General features: G+C 41.3%; 1 protein-coding gene and 1 long non-coding RNA gene across 2 annotated transcripts in view; both read right to left on the bottom strand.

Moving 5' to 3' along the window:
* The window catches only part of LOC309350497, a 73,153-nt gene that overhangs the window by 14,813 nt on the left and 42,758 nt on the right, over positions 1-15,582 (bottom strand). The gene's annotated exons all lie outside the window — the stretch shown is intronic.
* Positions 5,853-15,582, bottom strand: part of ARSJ (arylsulfatase family member J) — a 34,740-nt gene continuing 25,010 nt past the window's right edge. The window contains exon 2 of the mRNA XM_081877010.1: positions 5,853-9,038. Within this exon, the coding sequence (XP_081733136.1) occupies positions 7,646-9,038 (1,393 nt within the window). The 3' untranslated portion in view covers positions 5,853-7,645. The remainder of the gene's footprint in view (positions 9,039-15,582) is intronic.

The raw sequence follows: 15,582 nt of genomic DNA, 5'->3' as shown, positions 1-15,582 counted from the left end.
TCAAAATACAAAATAGGAACACAATCATCATCATCATCATCCTCAATAGCTCCCCTACCCACAAACACTTTTAAGAGGCCATAGAATGTTCAATCAGCCAAAGGCCTGGTGATAAGTAGTTAGTGGGGAAATGAAACTACCATGACAATGACAACATCTATCCAGCTCTTCCTTGCAAATGACTCCAGGGTGGCAAACACCAAAACATTAAAATGACCCGATCAAAAACTGAATTTTAAAAAATATCTAAAACAGTTAACATCTAAAAACATTTCAAAAGAATCACACGCCTAATAATGTCAAGGTTGCCAGAAGCAGTATATTTCAGTTATCAAATGCCTGGATAAACATGAACGTTTTAAAGGCTTCATGCTGCAATATTTGCACATTAAAATCAGAGTGATTTGCAGCATTGAGAAAAGAGTCTGGCACTATGAAGGCTATATTCAGTTTCGCAGGCTTATTTCATCAGTTTGGTGACTTAATCAAATCCAGATTCATTTGAGACACATTTATATACATGCAATTCAGTGCAAACAAATGTAATCCTTTTGTTTTCCTATGTCCGTATCGGACGAAGATTTGCATGGATAAAAATGTAAAAACTCTGGGCAGATTTTAAAGTGTTCCAGATTGCAGTTTGTAACAAAATGTAGGTTTGAAAACCTACACAAAGCATTCCTAAATACAAAAAAGAAACAATTAGAGGAAAATGCCAGAGCGGAAACCAGCATGGAAGCCACACCTGACCACACATTTTAGTTGAGTGTGCACAATTGCACAGGGACTTCTCTGCAGTGAGATGCAGAAACCCAGCCTTCTGTTTTTGCAGCCTAACTGAACATATTGTTTCCACTGGTCAGAATGGCATTCTATGATTATGTATATCCTTGATGAGCAATGTCTGGAAAATTTACTCTAGTTTCTCATCTGTAGGATATTCCTATATGTATGCATTAATCTCATTACACACTTCGGGGTTGATTTTTCATGTTAAAATTAGGCTTGAGGGCTAAGGGTTGGGTTTAATTTAAGCCTTGAACTCAAGCACCAACTTTCCCTGATATCTTGTTTGAAAACAACTTGAGCTTTTGCTCATCCGATAGACTGTTTTTAGATATCTAATTATCTTGTGAGAGATGGTCTCCCTCCCATGTTGACAGCCATGGATAGCAGCCTTTGAATTCTGTTTTTAAAAAATTAACTACGCCTGTCCATCTACCTATACATCTATCTACGTTCAACCATAGTTCTGTTTGGTTGCCTACACAGCCCTCTAATACCAGTAACAATCTAGAGAAGTCGTCTCAAGTTCATAGGCCAGCAATTCCTTTTCCAGAGAGTAAGTCTGTCTCTCTAGGCTTATCCTTATTAATCTGTTTGTCTAAAGAGCTTTTTGCTCTTGAGTTCACTGGTCTTTTGCAGCTTCAGCCAGAGAAAAGGTGATGCAATATGAATATAAGAAAAGCCTGCTTTTCTCATTCAGTTGGCTACACTTGTTAGTGAGCACTGGTCTATAGTTATTATATGTACCTGAATGGACAATTCATTTGGAATTTATTTGCCGATGAAGTTTCATCCTTGAAACAGTTGACTTATCCCAGAAACACTGTTCTGTTCCAGTTCTGTTTGCTGTTCATTACTGCATTCTACACGCAGGGGTGTGGGAAAGGGGGGGGGGAGGGCCGCCCCATGTACCATCATGGAGGGGGGTGACAAATTATCAAGGAACAATTACTGCCCTACTAGGGCGGTTCATAATTTATTTATTTTTTTAAAAAAATGCCTGCTCCAAAGGTCTTACCTTACTACACTAGGGATTATATAGCTATATCTGAAATTTCTGCATATCAGTTAATATCTTGACCTTCCTCCATGAAAATAGCTGTTTTCCTATGTCGTGAAGGCTGAAATTTCAATTCAGTGGAGCAAGGTCAAGATATTAACTGATATGCATGAAATTTCAGATATAGCTATATAATCTCTAGTTTAGTAAGAGAAGACCTTTGGAGCAGGCTTTTTTTTAAAAAAAAGAAAAGTTTTTTATGAACTGCCCTACTGCCCTACCCTCTGCTGGGCTTCCCGGGTCCTGGAAAGTCGGGCTATGTGAAGAAAATGAGACTAGGCCAAGTAGATTAGACAATACAGAGCATGGTGAAATCACAATAAATAAAACCTCCCCTTCAGTAGTTTCAAGCACTACTACAGGTTCCACATAATATCTGTACTCCATTGTTTACTGTGACAGCACCTGCACTTTGGAACTCCCCGCCTAGTGCAGCAAAGCACATGCCTCTGCTCGACTCTTTTCGGGCACCTGCTAAAAGCATTCTTCTTTAGGCAAGCATACCTAGATGCTTAGGAAGTTGAAGTAATTTCAATCTTAATATTTTAGCTTTTGTATGTTTTAAGCTAGGATTGTTATTTTTTCTTGATTTTACTGCTGTGGTGTTTTTTTGTTTTTTGTTTTGGTAAACCACTTGCAGGTTTTTTTAAAATAAATTTTATTAAATAAATAAACAATAAACATAAATAAAATAACACAAGCCAAAACACAATCCATCCTGTAGATTTAAGTAACTGTCCATAGTCGCCTACTTGTTATCAGAGGCCCAGAATCCACATTCCTTTGTAAGAAAATATGAAATAACTTAAAACCATTTTTGCAGGCAAAAAAATAAATAAAAATCAATGTGTGTGTGTGTGTGACAAGAAATTTACCGCACTGGGTACCACCTGACCTTCCTACACCTCTGTCTACACGTTGGCGCACCCACCACAATATCGTTGGACATTATCTATTGAAATTCATCCTGCCTTCGTTGTGGTGTTCCCTAATATTTATTACGTTTGCCATTTCTTGTTTATGGACTTATACATACATTATATGTGGATGTTTATGATTTGTAAATTTTGGATTATGATCTAATCATTAATAATACATTAATAATACTTGTTAGCCACGCGTTGTGGTTGAATTTGAGCTGCTCATCTCATTCAGCATCCTGTTCTCACAGTGGCCTATTGGATGCCTGTGGGAAACCCGTAAGCAGGACCAAAGCACAACATCACTCACCACCCTCTGTGATTCCCATACACTGGCATTCAGAAACATTACTACCTCTGAACACCGAGGCAGAGCAGAGCCATCATGGCTAGTTGCCATCGATAGCCCCCTATCCTGCATGAATCTAATTCTCTTGCAAATTGCCATGCAAATTGGTTGCCATCACTGCCTCCAGTGGGAGCGAGTTCCACAGTTTAGCAATGCACCATGTACTTTCTTTCATCTGCCCTGCATCTTCTAACATGCAGCTTCACTGAATGCTCATGCATTCTAGTACTATTGAGAAAAAACTCTTCACTTTCTCCAAGCCATGCATAATTATAAGTTTCTATCATGTCAACTGATTCACCTTTCATCCAAACAAAAACGGCTCAAATGCTGCAACCTTTTCCTTCTCATCCTCCTTGATAATCTTGGTTGCCCTTTTCTAAACCTTTTCCAGCTCTACAACATCCTTTTCGAGGTAATGCTCTTCAACCAGGTCTTTTCTAATCCATTTAGAGCCGAAGTTGAGTCAATTTAACTCATAAAGGGCTGCCTATTTTTTCTGGCAGGACTTGTGTTGTCAAAGAACCTATTAGACAAGCAGAAATGCAGAAGACAAACAATTCCTCCCATGGAGATGCAGTGATCTGAAAACCTTTACCTAAGGTTTCGCCAGATGACCTGTTTATTGAGCATTCATCCTGAATTGCTTGAAGGGTGTTTATACACTTTCCCCGTTAATCCTTTGCTCATGCCACTCTTTTCAAGGAATTTCCCTGCTGTCCCTGACCACAAAAAGTCTGTTTCCTTTTAAAAATGTATATGTTGTGCTAGGGCAACAGAATGCTTTAATCCTTTTTAATTGTTCAAGGCAAAATTTATGTATGCTCTTAACATGAACTAATGTGTCTTCAGGCACCATGAACTTGTTACACTCCTCTAGCTGTTAAGACACAGGAGACTATACATCTAATTTATCTCTTGGCTTTCCTCCAAGGTGGTGTATATAGGATTTGCTCATTTTATTCTCATGGCAACATGGTGATATTGATTAGGCCAAAAGAGCTTAGCCTAGCCAAAGTTTGCCTAGTGTGCTTTGTTTCTGAGCAAAGCTATGAACCTAAGTCTTCCACAGCAAAAACTGTGTAAATTACACCAGACTGGGTCTGTTCTTAATTTTATATTAAAGAATGGTGATCTGCAGAAATTTATTTTAGCTCTAGGTTTCAAATAAATGCAGTAGGCTGTATAGTTTATTTTGCTGGTGACTGTTGCAGAACACACTAATTGGATAAACAGGATTTATCGGTTCCAGGCTTCAGCTTGTAGAGTACGAACTCATCATGTTGTGGTCTTTCATCTCATTGTTCTTTCATTCTTTTTACACTGCTGTGCAGTGTTGATAATGGAGAGAGTTCCAGAACCCTTGGATCTAGAGGACCAGTATAAGAATACGACTTTTGTACCTTGAATGGAAACTTTGCAGAGATACTATTTCTTACCTGTGCAAGGTATGCATATGTGTTGGTGTTACTAGACTAGTGTGGCTAGTTCATCTTTTACAGACCTGATCCTACCTTCTCAGAAGGTGTCCAAAAGAAAGGAATGGGGGTTAATTTGAGATCCAACCCCCAAGAATATCTTTCTCATGTGCCCTTGCAATCACAGTCCCTACTGAAAGTACTGAAAGTCCTGGACACAATATAGCAAGAGTGGTTAATGAGTTAGAAATTGCTTTATCAAATGTTGTTTATAGATTCATTTTTGTGAAAACAGTAAAATATTCATTTACCAGTGATTTAGGACCAACCACAATTAAGGAACAGAGGCAACTGGCTTTCTACCCATCTTCTGCTCTTCACCTGCTTTGTGAGGATAATGGTGAAGGTTTCTACTGACCAGGGTGAGGTGGAGACAAGTGTCTGCCCAAAACAAAGAGTCCAACTTCCATTTTCATATAAAAATTGCAAAATCTGAAAACTGGGTTGCTGCTGTTTTTTAAAAAAACTGTTACAAAAAAAGACAACAGAGGCTATTCTGATTATCACCATAAAAATAAACTATTTTTAATAGATACATAAATAAAATGTTTAGAGTTTACCCTTTTTCCACTCCCCCTTCCTCCCTCTTCCATAAAGAAAAGTGTGTGACTACACAGCCAGATAACCACTTTAACATGCTTGCAGACAAAACACAGAATGGAAGAATGCACCCAGATAACTCTCCCTCTTACAGTTATTTCTGATTTTACAGTACTTGCAGATATTGCTACATGAAACAACATTCTCCTAGGAATAACAGTGGATTAACAAATGACCCGCAGGAAAACTATGGGAGCAAAAAGTCATTGGTGTGCTGTACCTCAAAATAAATTATGTATGTATTACAAGCTGAAGTATTCCACTTGTTCACCTCGCTAATGCTGCCAAGTTACCAACCTGTCACAGTTGTTACTGTTCTCCCCTTGTCTCAGGCCTCTTCTTCCCTTGCTTAGCTTCCTTCACAAACAGGACCTACTACAGACTGTTGTTTCAGGGTGAGACTACCCATGGATGAGTGAATAGTGAAGGGGTGGGGAACCTACAGCCCTCCAGATATTGTGGCAGACCCACTTCCATTAGGCCCAGCCAGCATGGCCAGTGAAGTTCAGGGATGATGGGAACTGCAGTCCAACATCATCAAGAGAGTCACAGGTTTCCTCTGTTTGGAACAGTGGGAGCTGGCCTTACATCAGCACCTGGAATGGGAAGTTCTGAAGTCTGGAAATGGAAAGTGAAAATCCTTATCTTGTTTTCCACCACAGGTGTTGGGGTTTGCATAGTGTGGCTAAGGCAGTGGTTTTCAAGCAGTGTGCTGTGGCACCCTGGGCTCTGATGCCCTCTTGCATCTCTGCTTCCCAAAGGCTTACACAGCTGTTTATTGCAGCAGCCTTGGTTATAAGCTACCCAGGCAAATGGGTGCCTCTGGCTGGCTATGCCCCTGTAAGGCAGTGTGAGTGGGGAACTCTATTTGGGGAGAGGGGAGAACAGAGGAGTCTCAGGGAATACTCCACAAGGGAGGGTGTTCAAAAAAAGGTGACATAACTGGGCTCATGAGCCCCATAGGGGTGCCACAGAAAGAATGTAGTTGACCAAGGGAACCATGGACTTAAAAAGGTTGAAAACCTCTGGGGTAAGACATTTGCCAAAAACTATTTTCTGACCTTTTTCTCTTCAACAGAGGAAGCTGTGAACCATATTTAGACTATGCCCATCCATTCATCAGTTGGACATCCTGAGTGAGCTTCTTCTCATTATCAGCTGCAGAACGGCTTGTGTTCATGGATCTTTGCCTTCTCCAATCAACAATGGGACCGGGCTGCATGCCTGGGTCTTTCTGCCGCTGGCTACAATCCATACATATAAGCAACCTCTTGCTAAGTCAGTAAGACCTTCTTTTGATATATGTTTCATGGCTGAAGTCTGGCCACCTTAATGCACACAAATCACTTATTAAAGTGAATAGAGAAAGCCTACTTATCTGAAGCTTCATATGTGCTGGAGTGCACACAGCCTTTTGGATTCAGTCAGTTGGTATGCAATCTACCAAGCACTGCTGGTGAATACCTTTATAAGGCTGCAATTCTGTGCACAATTCTGTGTATATATTGTATGGGATTGTGCGCACATAATCCAGCAAAGAGTTTCAATCTATAACTCTACATCTTTCTGTAATTATAACCATGTATTAGCAGTTTTGTATGTGTGTGCATAGCTTGTTTTTATTGGAAGGAATTGTAGCCTGGCACATTCTGGGAAGGAAAAAATCCTTTCCAGTTGAAAGCTAGGCAAAATTTAATTAGAAGCAGCTTTTTCACAAGTTATTCAGGCTATTTCTGGTAGCTTAATGGCTGGCTGTGCTTCATCAAGATAACATAAGGGGGCAACTCATTTTAATGTTTTATCCCTTTTTTGGTCTTTATTTTCTCCCAGCAATGGAGAATATTTTACCAGTTTGGCTTTTTACATGGTTATTAAAATAAACAGGTGCATTCGAACACATATCACCATGTGTTCTACAAAAGTAGGGTACAGAGACAGCATAAGACCACAGGAAGTTGCATTATACCAAGTCAGACCTTTGGTCCACCTAGCTCAGAATTTTCAGCACTGAGTGGCAGCAGATCTCCATGGCTTTTTAGATAGGAGTGTCTCCCAGTCCTACCTGGAGTGGCTGGGGGTTGAACAGAGGATCTTCTGCATGCAACACTTTTGCTCTACCACTGAGCTGTAGCCTTTTCCCCTATGGTGTGAGCAATAATGTGTGAGTAACCCTCCACTGTATGGAAGATAAGGTAGTGAGGGCAACTGCATCTGACATATGTCTCTGTTGCTACAATGTAAGACCAAAGAAAAATGGCACTTCTACTGCGTTGGTATGTCTGCAAATTATGAATTTTGGGGACTATTTTGCTCTGGTTTAGCAATGTACTCTTGAGCCTAAACAGTTACCTGGAAGTTTAGCTACCACTACATTTGGTAGTCTTTCTCAGTATGTATGCTTAGGATTGCAGCATAAAAAACCATTGCAAAGCACCTTAGGGAACCACTGAAACTATCCACCTGCAAAGCACCTTAGGGAATGTCCTTTTCTTCTGTCAGGTTTCTTCTTGTTTTTATTTTTATTTTGCTTAGTGTCTGCTTTGTTTTTGCTGGGTTTCTTCTTCTTCTCATTCTCCTTGAACCATGGGCCCCAAACGCCTCCATTAAAATTGGGGTTACTCCTGGGGTCCTTAGGTGGGTATCGGACAGGAACAGCAGTCTTGTTGAACTGCGAAAGCCTACGCAACAGCTGCTTTACCACCTCTGGGTACTTACTGGAAAGGTCCACTCGCTCATATGGGTCAGCCGTGATGTTGAACAGCCACACGGTTTTCCCAGCGGTCCATGAAACTCGTTCGTTGTGCCAGCGACTGGGGCCAGCATTACTGAAAGATTGCGGAGGGACCCAGTCGCTGTATCCTGGGTTCCCCGTCAATAGTTTCCAGTGGTTCACACGGATCGCTGACTGAATCGCCGTGTTCCATAGTCCAAAGCCAGCTGCCCAGGAACCGTTTTTGGCTTTGGTGTAGATAGGATCAATGTTGTGCAAAATATCCATCCTTGGAGACCGTCGGCCTTCACTTATGGTCTCCCACACATCATAGCCATCCAGTTCGGTGTCCTCATCAATCTGCCCTTCAGCTAACATGATCAGAGTAGGGAACCAGTCTGTTATGTGGATGAGCTCCTTGCATACACACCCCTTGTTTTTAAGCAGAGGGCTATGAACAAAGCCAACTGCTCGGATCCCTCCTTCCCAGTATGTCCCCTTGCTTCCTCTGAGAGGCCAGTTATTTCCACCGGCTGTGGGCTGCCCTCCATTGTCAGATGAGTAAATGATAATGCTATTGTTATAATAACCATACCTCTTTAATGCAAGAGTCACATTGTTGATAGCTTCATCCAAGCATGCCAACATAGCAGCATACCTACGTCGGTTTATATTATTTATCGATCGGTAACGCTCGTAATACTTGCCTGGTGCCTGAAGTGGAGAATGGACAGCTTGGTATGCAATGTACAAAAATATGGGTTTCCTGGAGTTATGGGAGGCTAAGATTTGTTGCACTCTTTGTGTGTACATCTGCGTTGAGTACATGCCATTGTCATGATCCCATGCGGCATTGTCATTCTCATACAAGTCGTAGCCGCACATCCGAGGACTGTCGCATTTGTAATGAGTGTAATAATCGCCGCTGCCCAAGAGAGAGCCAAAAAAGGTATCAAACCCTCGCTGTGTTGGCATGCATTCCTTGCGGTAGAAGCCCAAGTGCCATTTGCCAACCATGTGGGTGGAGTAGCCAGCTTCCTTCAGCTTCTGAGGTAGTGTCACATTATCCAGTGGTAAACAGTTAGGCTGAGTGGGCCTTATGACTGAATGCTGAAGACCAGTATGGATTTGATACCTGAATGAGAGAATGGGGGGGGGGGAGGAGAGAGAAAGACACATTTTAGACAAAGGAGAAAAATGTAAAATGCATATATGCTACAAAGTCAGGACCTGGAGTGCACAGAGTACCATGAAGCACAGGCCTATGTTTGTTTACTTGGAATTAAGCTCCACTTGGTTCAATGCACAGGAGTAAAGCTTTAAATTGGTGATCTGAGAGACGTCAGGTGGAGATTCTGTGTTGCACACCACAATCCAGGTCTGGCCAAAAATTTATCCATCCCTACTGGCGTCTGTGTTTACTAATTGACGTTGCAAACCAGTATTCATTCATTCATTCTTACTGGCATTTTATCTCACTATTCAACGAGAGAGAGAGAGAGAGAGAGAGAGAGAGAGAGGGGGGGGGGCAGTCTCAGAGCTGTTCACATGTATCAGTGAGAATACAGTACAGTGGTACCTCGGGTAACAGACGCTTCAGGTTACAGACGCTTCAGGTTACAGACTCCGCTAACCCAGAAGTAGTACCTTGGGTTAAGAACTTTGCTTCAGGATGAGAACAGAAATCGTGCAGCGGTGGCGCAGCAGCAGCGGGAGGCTCCATTAGCTAAAGGTACCTCCAGAACAAATTAAGTTCTTAACCCGAGGTACCACTGTACTGGGTTCTGAGGCTGGAACTAACTTCCAGTATGTATAGGATTGCATTATGAGGATGGTAATACCTTTTAGATAAATCTACACACTTGTTATCACTATCGCAGTCTAGAAATGGTATCTATAATATATGAAATGTTCTGAAATAAAATCAGAGTTTAGGGTAATTGTGGAATTTCTATTAAACAGCAACAACAACATATGTCACCCACATGAATACAAAATAGATTCAACATGACAATTACTAAGTGGTACTGCAAAGCCAAATCAGTAAACACCCGTTTGGCTCAGAAAATAAGGTATTTTTAAGCTGCAGAAGTCTTTCTATTAGTGAGAAAACATACAAAATATTAAGAACTACATAATGCCATGAAGGCTTATGTCTCTCTCACATTTTGACACTACTTATGCATTAACCATTTCATGTTTCCTCTCTCTTCTTTTTTTAAACAAATGCTCATGCTCCTGAAGAAATTAAACAACTACTTGTGGATCTAGAAATACAAGGACCATTAGCATATTTTTTGTTATTTCCAAATTGACACCCTAATTATTCCAAAGCATGGTATATTATTTCCCCCCAATGCATGCACTTACTCAAAGGGTGCCTGAATGAAAACTTGTATAGAAAGCGACTATCACCCAATTCTGATGCTCTCTGGAGCAGTGTGATTGCAATTGTGCAGTGGTTGCTCCCTGCAATGTCAGTGACTTCCACAAATGCTTTGATGTTGATGAAATGGTTATGTGCCGGCTTACAATGCCTGCCCCATCAGGGTGTGTGTTCATTCTAATATTATGCACCCCCACAAATTCTAGCCTTACCACATGGGCAGAAGTTGAAAGTTTTGCCAGCATCAGTATCCTTAAAGCAAATGCTCTGCAGTTGTACACAAGTTGAGTACGAAACTGAATTACGCGTCTTACTGACAAAGGTTGTTTTGGGGATTCAGCAGAAGACAAGAAACATGTTGTCTGTTTGCTAAAATCTTAATAGACAATCTATAGCTGCTCCCTAAAGCACTGGATATATTTGGGGGGGGGGTTAAATTTAAATCTGCAAGCCGAAACAGAAGTATTTTGCTGAATGGACTGAATTCATTATCACAGCTAATAAGACACTATTTATAAAGAATAAGCACACGCTAACCAATGATCTAGTAACAAATCCTATAGTTTTGTAGGCTTTAAGGGCTGTTAAGAGGTGGGTGATTTGTGCTGTATCTGTAATACTGTATAAATTTTGGGCAATTGTATTTAATTAGATTATTCATTGCCTCAGACCCATCTCTTAGCCAGGACTTTTCGATGATTGTGCTAGTTATGCTGGTTCCAACAATCCAATATAAACTTAGATTAATCTATCATAAGTAGAGGCTTACGTTTATTTAACATAAGGAGAGGTTTACAATATTTATTCAACAATGGTGGAAGCTTGTTTTACATTAATTTCAATGGCACAACTGTTTGTAGAAATAGTACCATAATATTGCTCCCAGATGGATGCAGATGTTAAGCTAGACTTTGCTGGTTTCTGTGCACATGGAACTTTAGTTAAAGAAGTGATGCAAACAGTAACAAAGTGATGTTTGTTTCTGCCAACCAGACTGCACAAGCTTTTTGACAAATGACTTTAGATCTGCACGCAAATCAATCATGTAAAACTGGATGTAAAATTACATCCCAAACCAAGCTAAGATAAAAAGTTGTAACACATTTATTACAATGGGGCTTAAGTCTGCTTAACTTGGGCTAGAGTAGCGGCATGCAGGGCAGTACAAGGATTCCTGCATGGGGGCACCTCATTCATGCCACTCAAAATTCTGTGCCCTGGGCTCTGGCCCCCCTGCCCCCCACATTAAGCCCTGTATGAGACTAAAACTCAGGATTGTGGAATTTGAGCCCCATGTTGGGTGAAATATTCCTGCATTCTAGGCTGTTGGACTAGATGACCCTCATGGTCCCTTCCAACACTACAATTCTATGAAATAACAAAAGGCTCATTTTCAGGAATGCCTTACGCCAGGGGTAGGGAACCTTTGGCCCTCCAAATATTGTTGAACTGCATCTCCCATCAGCTCCAACCAGCATGGTCAATAGTGAAGGCTGAAGGGTGTTGAAGTCCAACACCCACCTGGAAAGCCACAAGTTCCACACTCCTGCCACAGACAGATGCCAACCCAATGCCATCAGCCCCTTCCTTTGTATCTCTCAGGATCCCCAATGGGAAGCTGCCTTTTTAAACATGGCCAGAGAAAGAACAGAGCTACTTGCCATTGAAGGATGCAAGTTGACAGGAGCGTTTACCTTGAATGCAGAGAAACTTTGCCCATAATCGTTTGTGTGTGCACAGTCCTTCACATAGGCATATAATCTGAATGCAGGGGGAGGGGGTAGAGGAGGATGGTACACACTGAAGCAGGTGGGCAGGAAACTGCACCATTTACTTGGTTTGTACCTGTGAAAGTCAAGATGTGCTTCGAAACTGTATAATGCTTTCTACTGCCCACAGAGCAGAAGCCATTCAATCAGGCTAGCTGAATTGTTTCCATCCCAGCTGGTCATTCAAAGAACTGTAACTCTGATAGGCACTGGAGATTGCTTTTTCCCCTTCTCTCTGCTTTTCTTTCGTGTGATGTCCTTCACATTGCATGCCTGAGGGATTGCTTTTTGTTGTTGTTGTTGTTGTTGTTGTTGTTGTTGTTATTGATCTGTAAACTGCTTTGAAAGTTGGTGGAAGAGTGGAATTAAAAATACTTTGAAAAGTGACAATATTTATTCCTATCGTTCCTTACTCAAGATGCTAAGCAGGATTCTCCCAGGCTGTGTATTTTTAACAAATGTTTACCTAACTCCCACTGTTTTATCAACCTAACAACTCCAGGAGAACAAGAAAACTTCCAATGTAATAATCATGAAGGTTTGCTCAAGAAGGACTTGAATCAGTCACTTTAATGCTTTGCTGGGGAATCTTCTATGCCAGGGATGTCCAACCAGTAGATTGTGATCTACTGGTAGATCCCTAGCTGAACCTGATAGATTGCGGAATCCTTGTTGTGTACAAAAAGTTATGGGGGAAAAGCTTACAAACTCTGTGCAATCCTCCCCCAAAAAAGCTCAATAACGCTCCTCCCCCCTCCAATGGCAATGGGTAGATCACTGCCAGTTTTTTATACTGGGAATAGATCGCAGTCTCTTGGGAGTTGGACATGCCTGTTATAGCCCAATACTGGCAGAAATATGTTTATTTATTTAGAGCTCTTCAGCCAAAAAGGCTCCCATGCAATCTTACATACAATCAATAAAAATAAGACCATGCCTGGATGCTTAAATCTCAAACATCAATCATCATCATTATTAGTTTATCATTGATTTTTATTGGGTTTTTTAAATAAATGCTGTAATTATTTGCTTTTAACTTTACAGATACTTTTTAATATCTCTTGCAAACTGCATCTTTCCTACTGAGGCAGCCTGATGGAATAGCTGCTGTCAGGGGACTCTTGAGGGAGAGGGAGGCCTGATGGAGCTGGTCTTTCAGCAGAACGGGATGAAATGAGCCCTGCTTCCTAACTCTGAGGATGCTGCACATTCCCTGCTAAATGCAAAGCTCTCTGGGAGCATCAGAGCCCAATGGAGCTCTGGATGACAGCCTATTTCATCTGCTATCACTGTGACTACATAAATGGCAATGACAGCGTAACAGATGGAAAGCATGTGTATGTGGCTATTGTTTTATTTGCTCTAAGTTCTGGCACAGTTGTAAAACTGAAGCTAATGTTCTCAGCCTTACCATTAATATTGTTCACTTTCTGAAAGGAAAAACCCTGACTGCATGATCAGCTTCTTAACTTATATTAAATCTATACAGATGGAACACACGCACGCACGCGCGCACACACATGCACAGAAAAGAGAAAGTTGGATGGAACCTAACCTTTGCTTACCACGCAGACCCACTTCCCCTGAAAACTGAACTCTGAATAAAAGCAGATTCCTCTCTGTCCAACGTGAGCATATGCAACTTGAGAAACAAAAGCTTGGGTTATGAAGTCCTTGTACTGTGAACTCATGAATAGAAAGCCTCATAAAATGAAGGCTGGCATGTCTAAAGTAATTTAAAAGAACCTCTGTTTCCTTAATTATCAACATGTGTGCCTGCAGGTAGGCCATTTGGGCAGATATGCATCTTTTTAGCAAAATGCAGGCCTGTCATCATTCCACAACATGACTGACACCAATGCTCAAGGGAAACTGGCATGGAAGCCACACAAGTGCTATGAGCACCAGAACCATTCTTTGTATTAGCCTTCCCCAACCTAGTGCCTTCCAATGTTTTGGGCTACAACTCCCATCAGCCCCCGCCAAAGTATGCCCAATGGTCAGGGTTGATGGGAGCTGTAGTCTAAAATATGTGGACGGTTAGGAAAAGCTGTTTTATACCCAAGACTACTTCAATGCTGTTATAAACACCAAAGTCTACTAGCTTTCTTTAGAGAGGGAGTATCCTCCTAATAGACTTGCCAACTGCTTCATTGGAGCAAAATATTCCTGCATTGCAGAGGGTTCGACTAGATGACCCTTGGGGTACCTTCCAACTCTATGATTCTAAGATAACAGACTTTAGGCTTCCTGTGATTTGAAAAGAGACCTTCCAATGGCACCTTTGTTCTGTTTGTTTCATTTTTATTAGTGTATTATTCCCATGTATTCATGCAGATTTATGGTGCAGCCACACTTGGAATACTGTGTACATTTTTTGGTCACATTTAAAAAGATCACTGCAGATATGGAAAAGGGTCAGAAAAGGGGCAACCAAAATGGTCAAAGGGCTGGAGCAACTGCCCAATGAAGAAAGGAGCATTTTGGGACATGTCAGAGGACCTTTTTAGCTGACTGCTAAGTGGCAAAACAGACATGATATACTTTATATGCATGATCATTGTGGTTTTACTTAAACTGCTCCTGCTTTGATAATGTAACCATTACTGGCAATGGCCAAGTATGCCTTTTGCCTAGTCTTGAAAGACAGCAGTAACCCTCCCTACTAATCTGGGATCTAGCAACCATCCACCACCCTCCCTAAAGAGAGTCTGTTCCAATGAGTTCTGTGCTGCTTGAAGTTTACATCTGGTATAAAGAACACTGCCTAATTGTGTCAAGGGGCTTTGTGTGCCTCTCAAACATAATCTCATACTTTGGGATGGGCTGAGGCTCAGTCACAGAGCACATGTTTTTAATGCAAAAGGTCTTGGGTTCAATCCTCAGCATCTCAACGTAGGGCAAGGAGAGACTCCTATCAGAAAACCTCATGATCCACTCTCTGTCATTGTGTACTAAAGAGACCAATGGTCTGACTTGGCATCAGGCAGCTCCCCATGTTCCTAACCCAAGGTGCTGGGTATGACCAGTCTTCTAACAGTCCTTACCCATAATTCATTCCTCCCCACTACTGCTGAAAGCAGCCCTTTAAGCAGCTCCTTGGTCTCCATCACACAAATCTGACAAGGGTTTGCTCAGCAGACGATCTCTGGTCTTGGGAATTCACTCTCTCTGATTTGCTAAAGTATGAATACATGAATTTCCCACAAACTATTTAAGACTTTACTCAGCATGCTTTCTGTGACTGGGGATTGGCATGGGAAATTTTTAGGTTGTATATTTTTAATCTCCATTTTTAGCATATTTGATATTGTTAGCTATTGGATGTTGGAGGGTTTGTTTTTGTTTTTTTACTCTAAGCCTACAAACGGGGCTGGTTAGAAATTCAAATTAATACGCAAATGCCTCCAGAGGCATTCGGACTGAAATAATGAATGAGCCAATAGCGACAACTTCATAATTTATAGACAGGATAGAAGTAATTACCAAGCATGCATGTGAATGTTTTGATGAAATATCCCAGG

This window comes from Podarcis erhardii, assembly GCF_964252035.2.
Source record: "Podarcis erhardii genome assembly, chromosome: 9".
In the NCBI taxonomy this organism is placed as follows: domain Eukaryota; kingdom Metazoa; phylum Chordata; class Lepidosauria; order Squamata; family Lacertidae; genus Podarcis; species Podarcis erhardii.
Note: the sequence above shows the minus strand (reverse complement) of the source record. Positions and strands in the feature narration are given on the sequence as shown.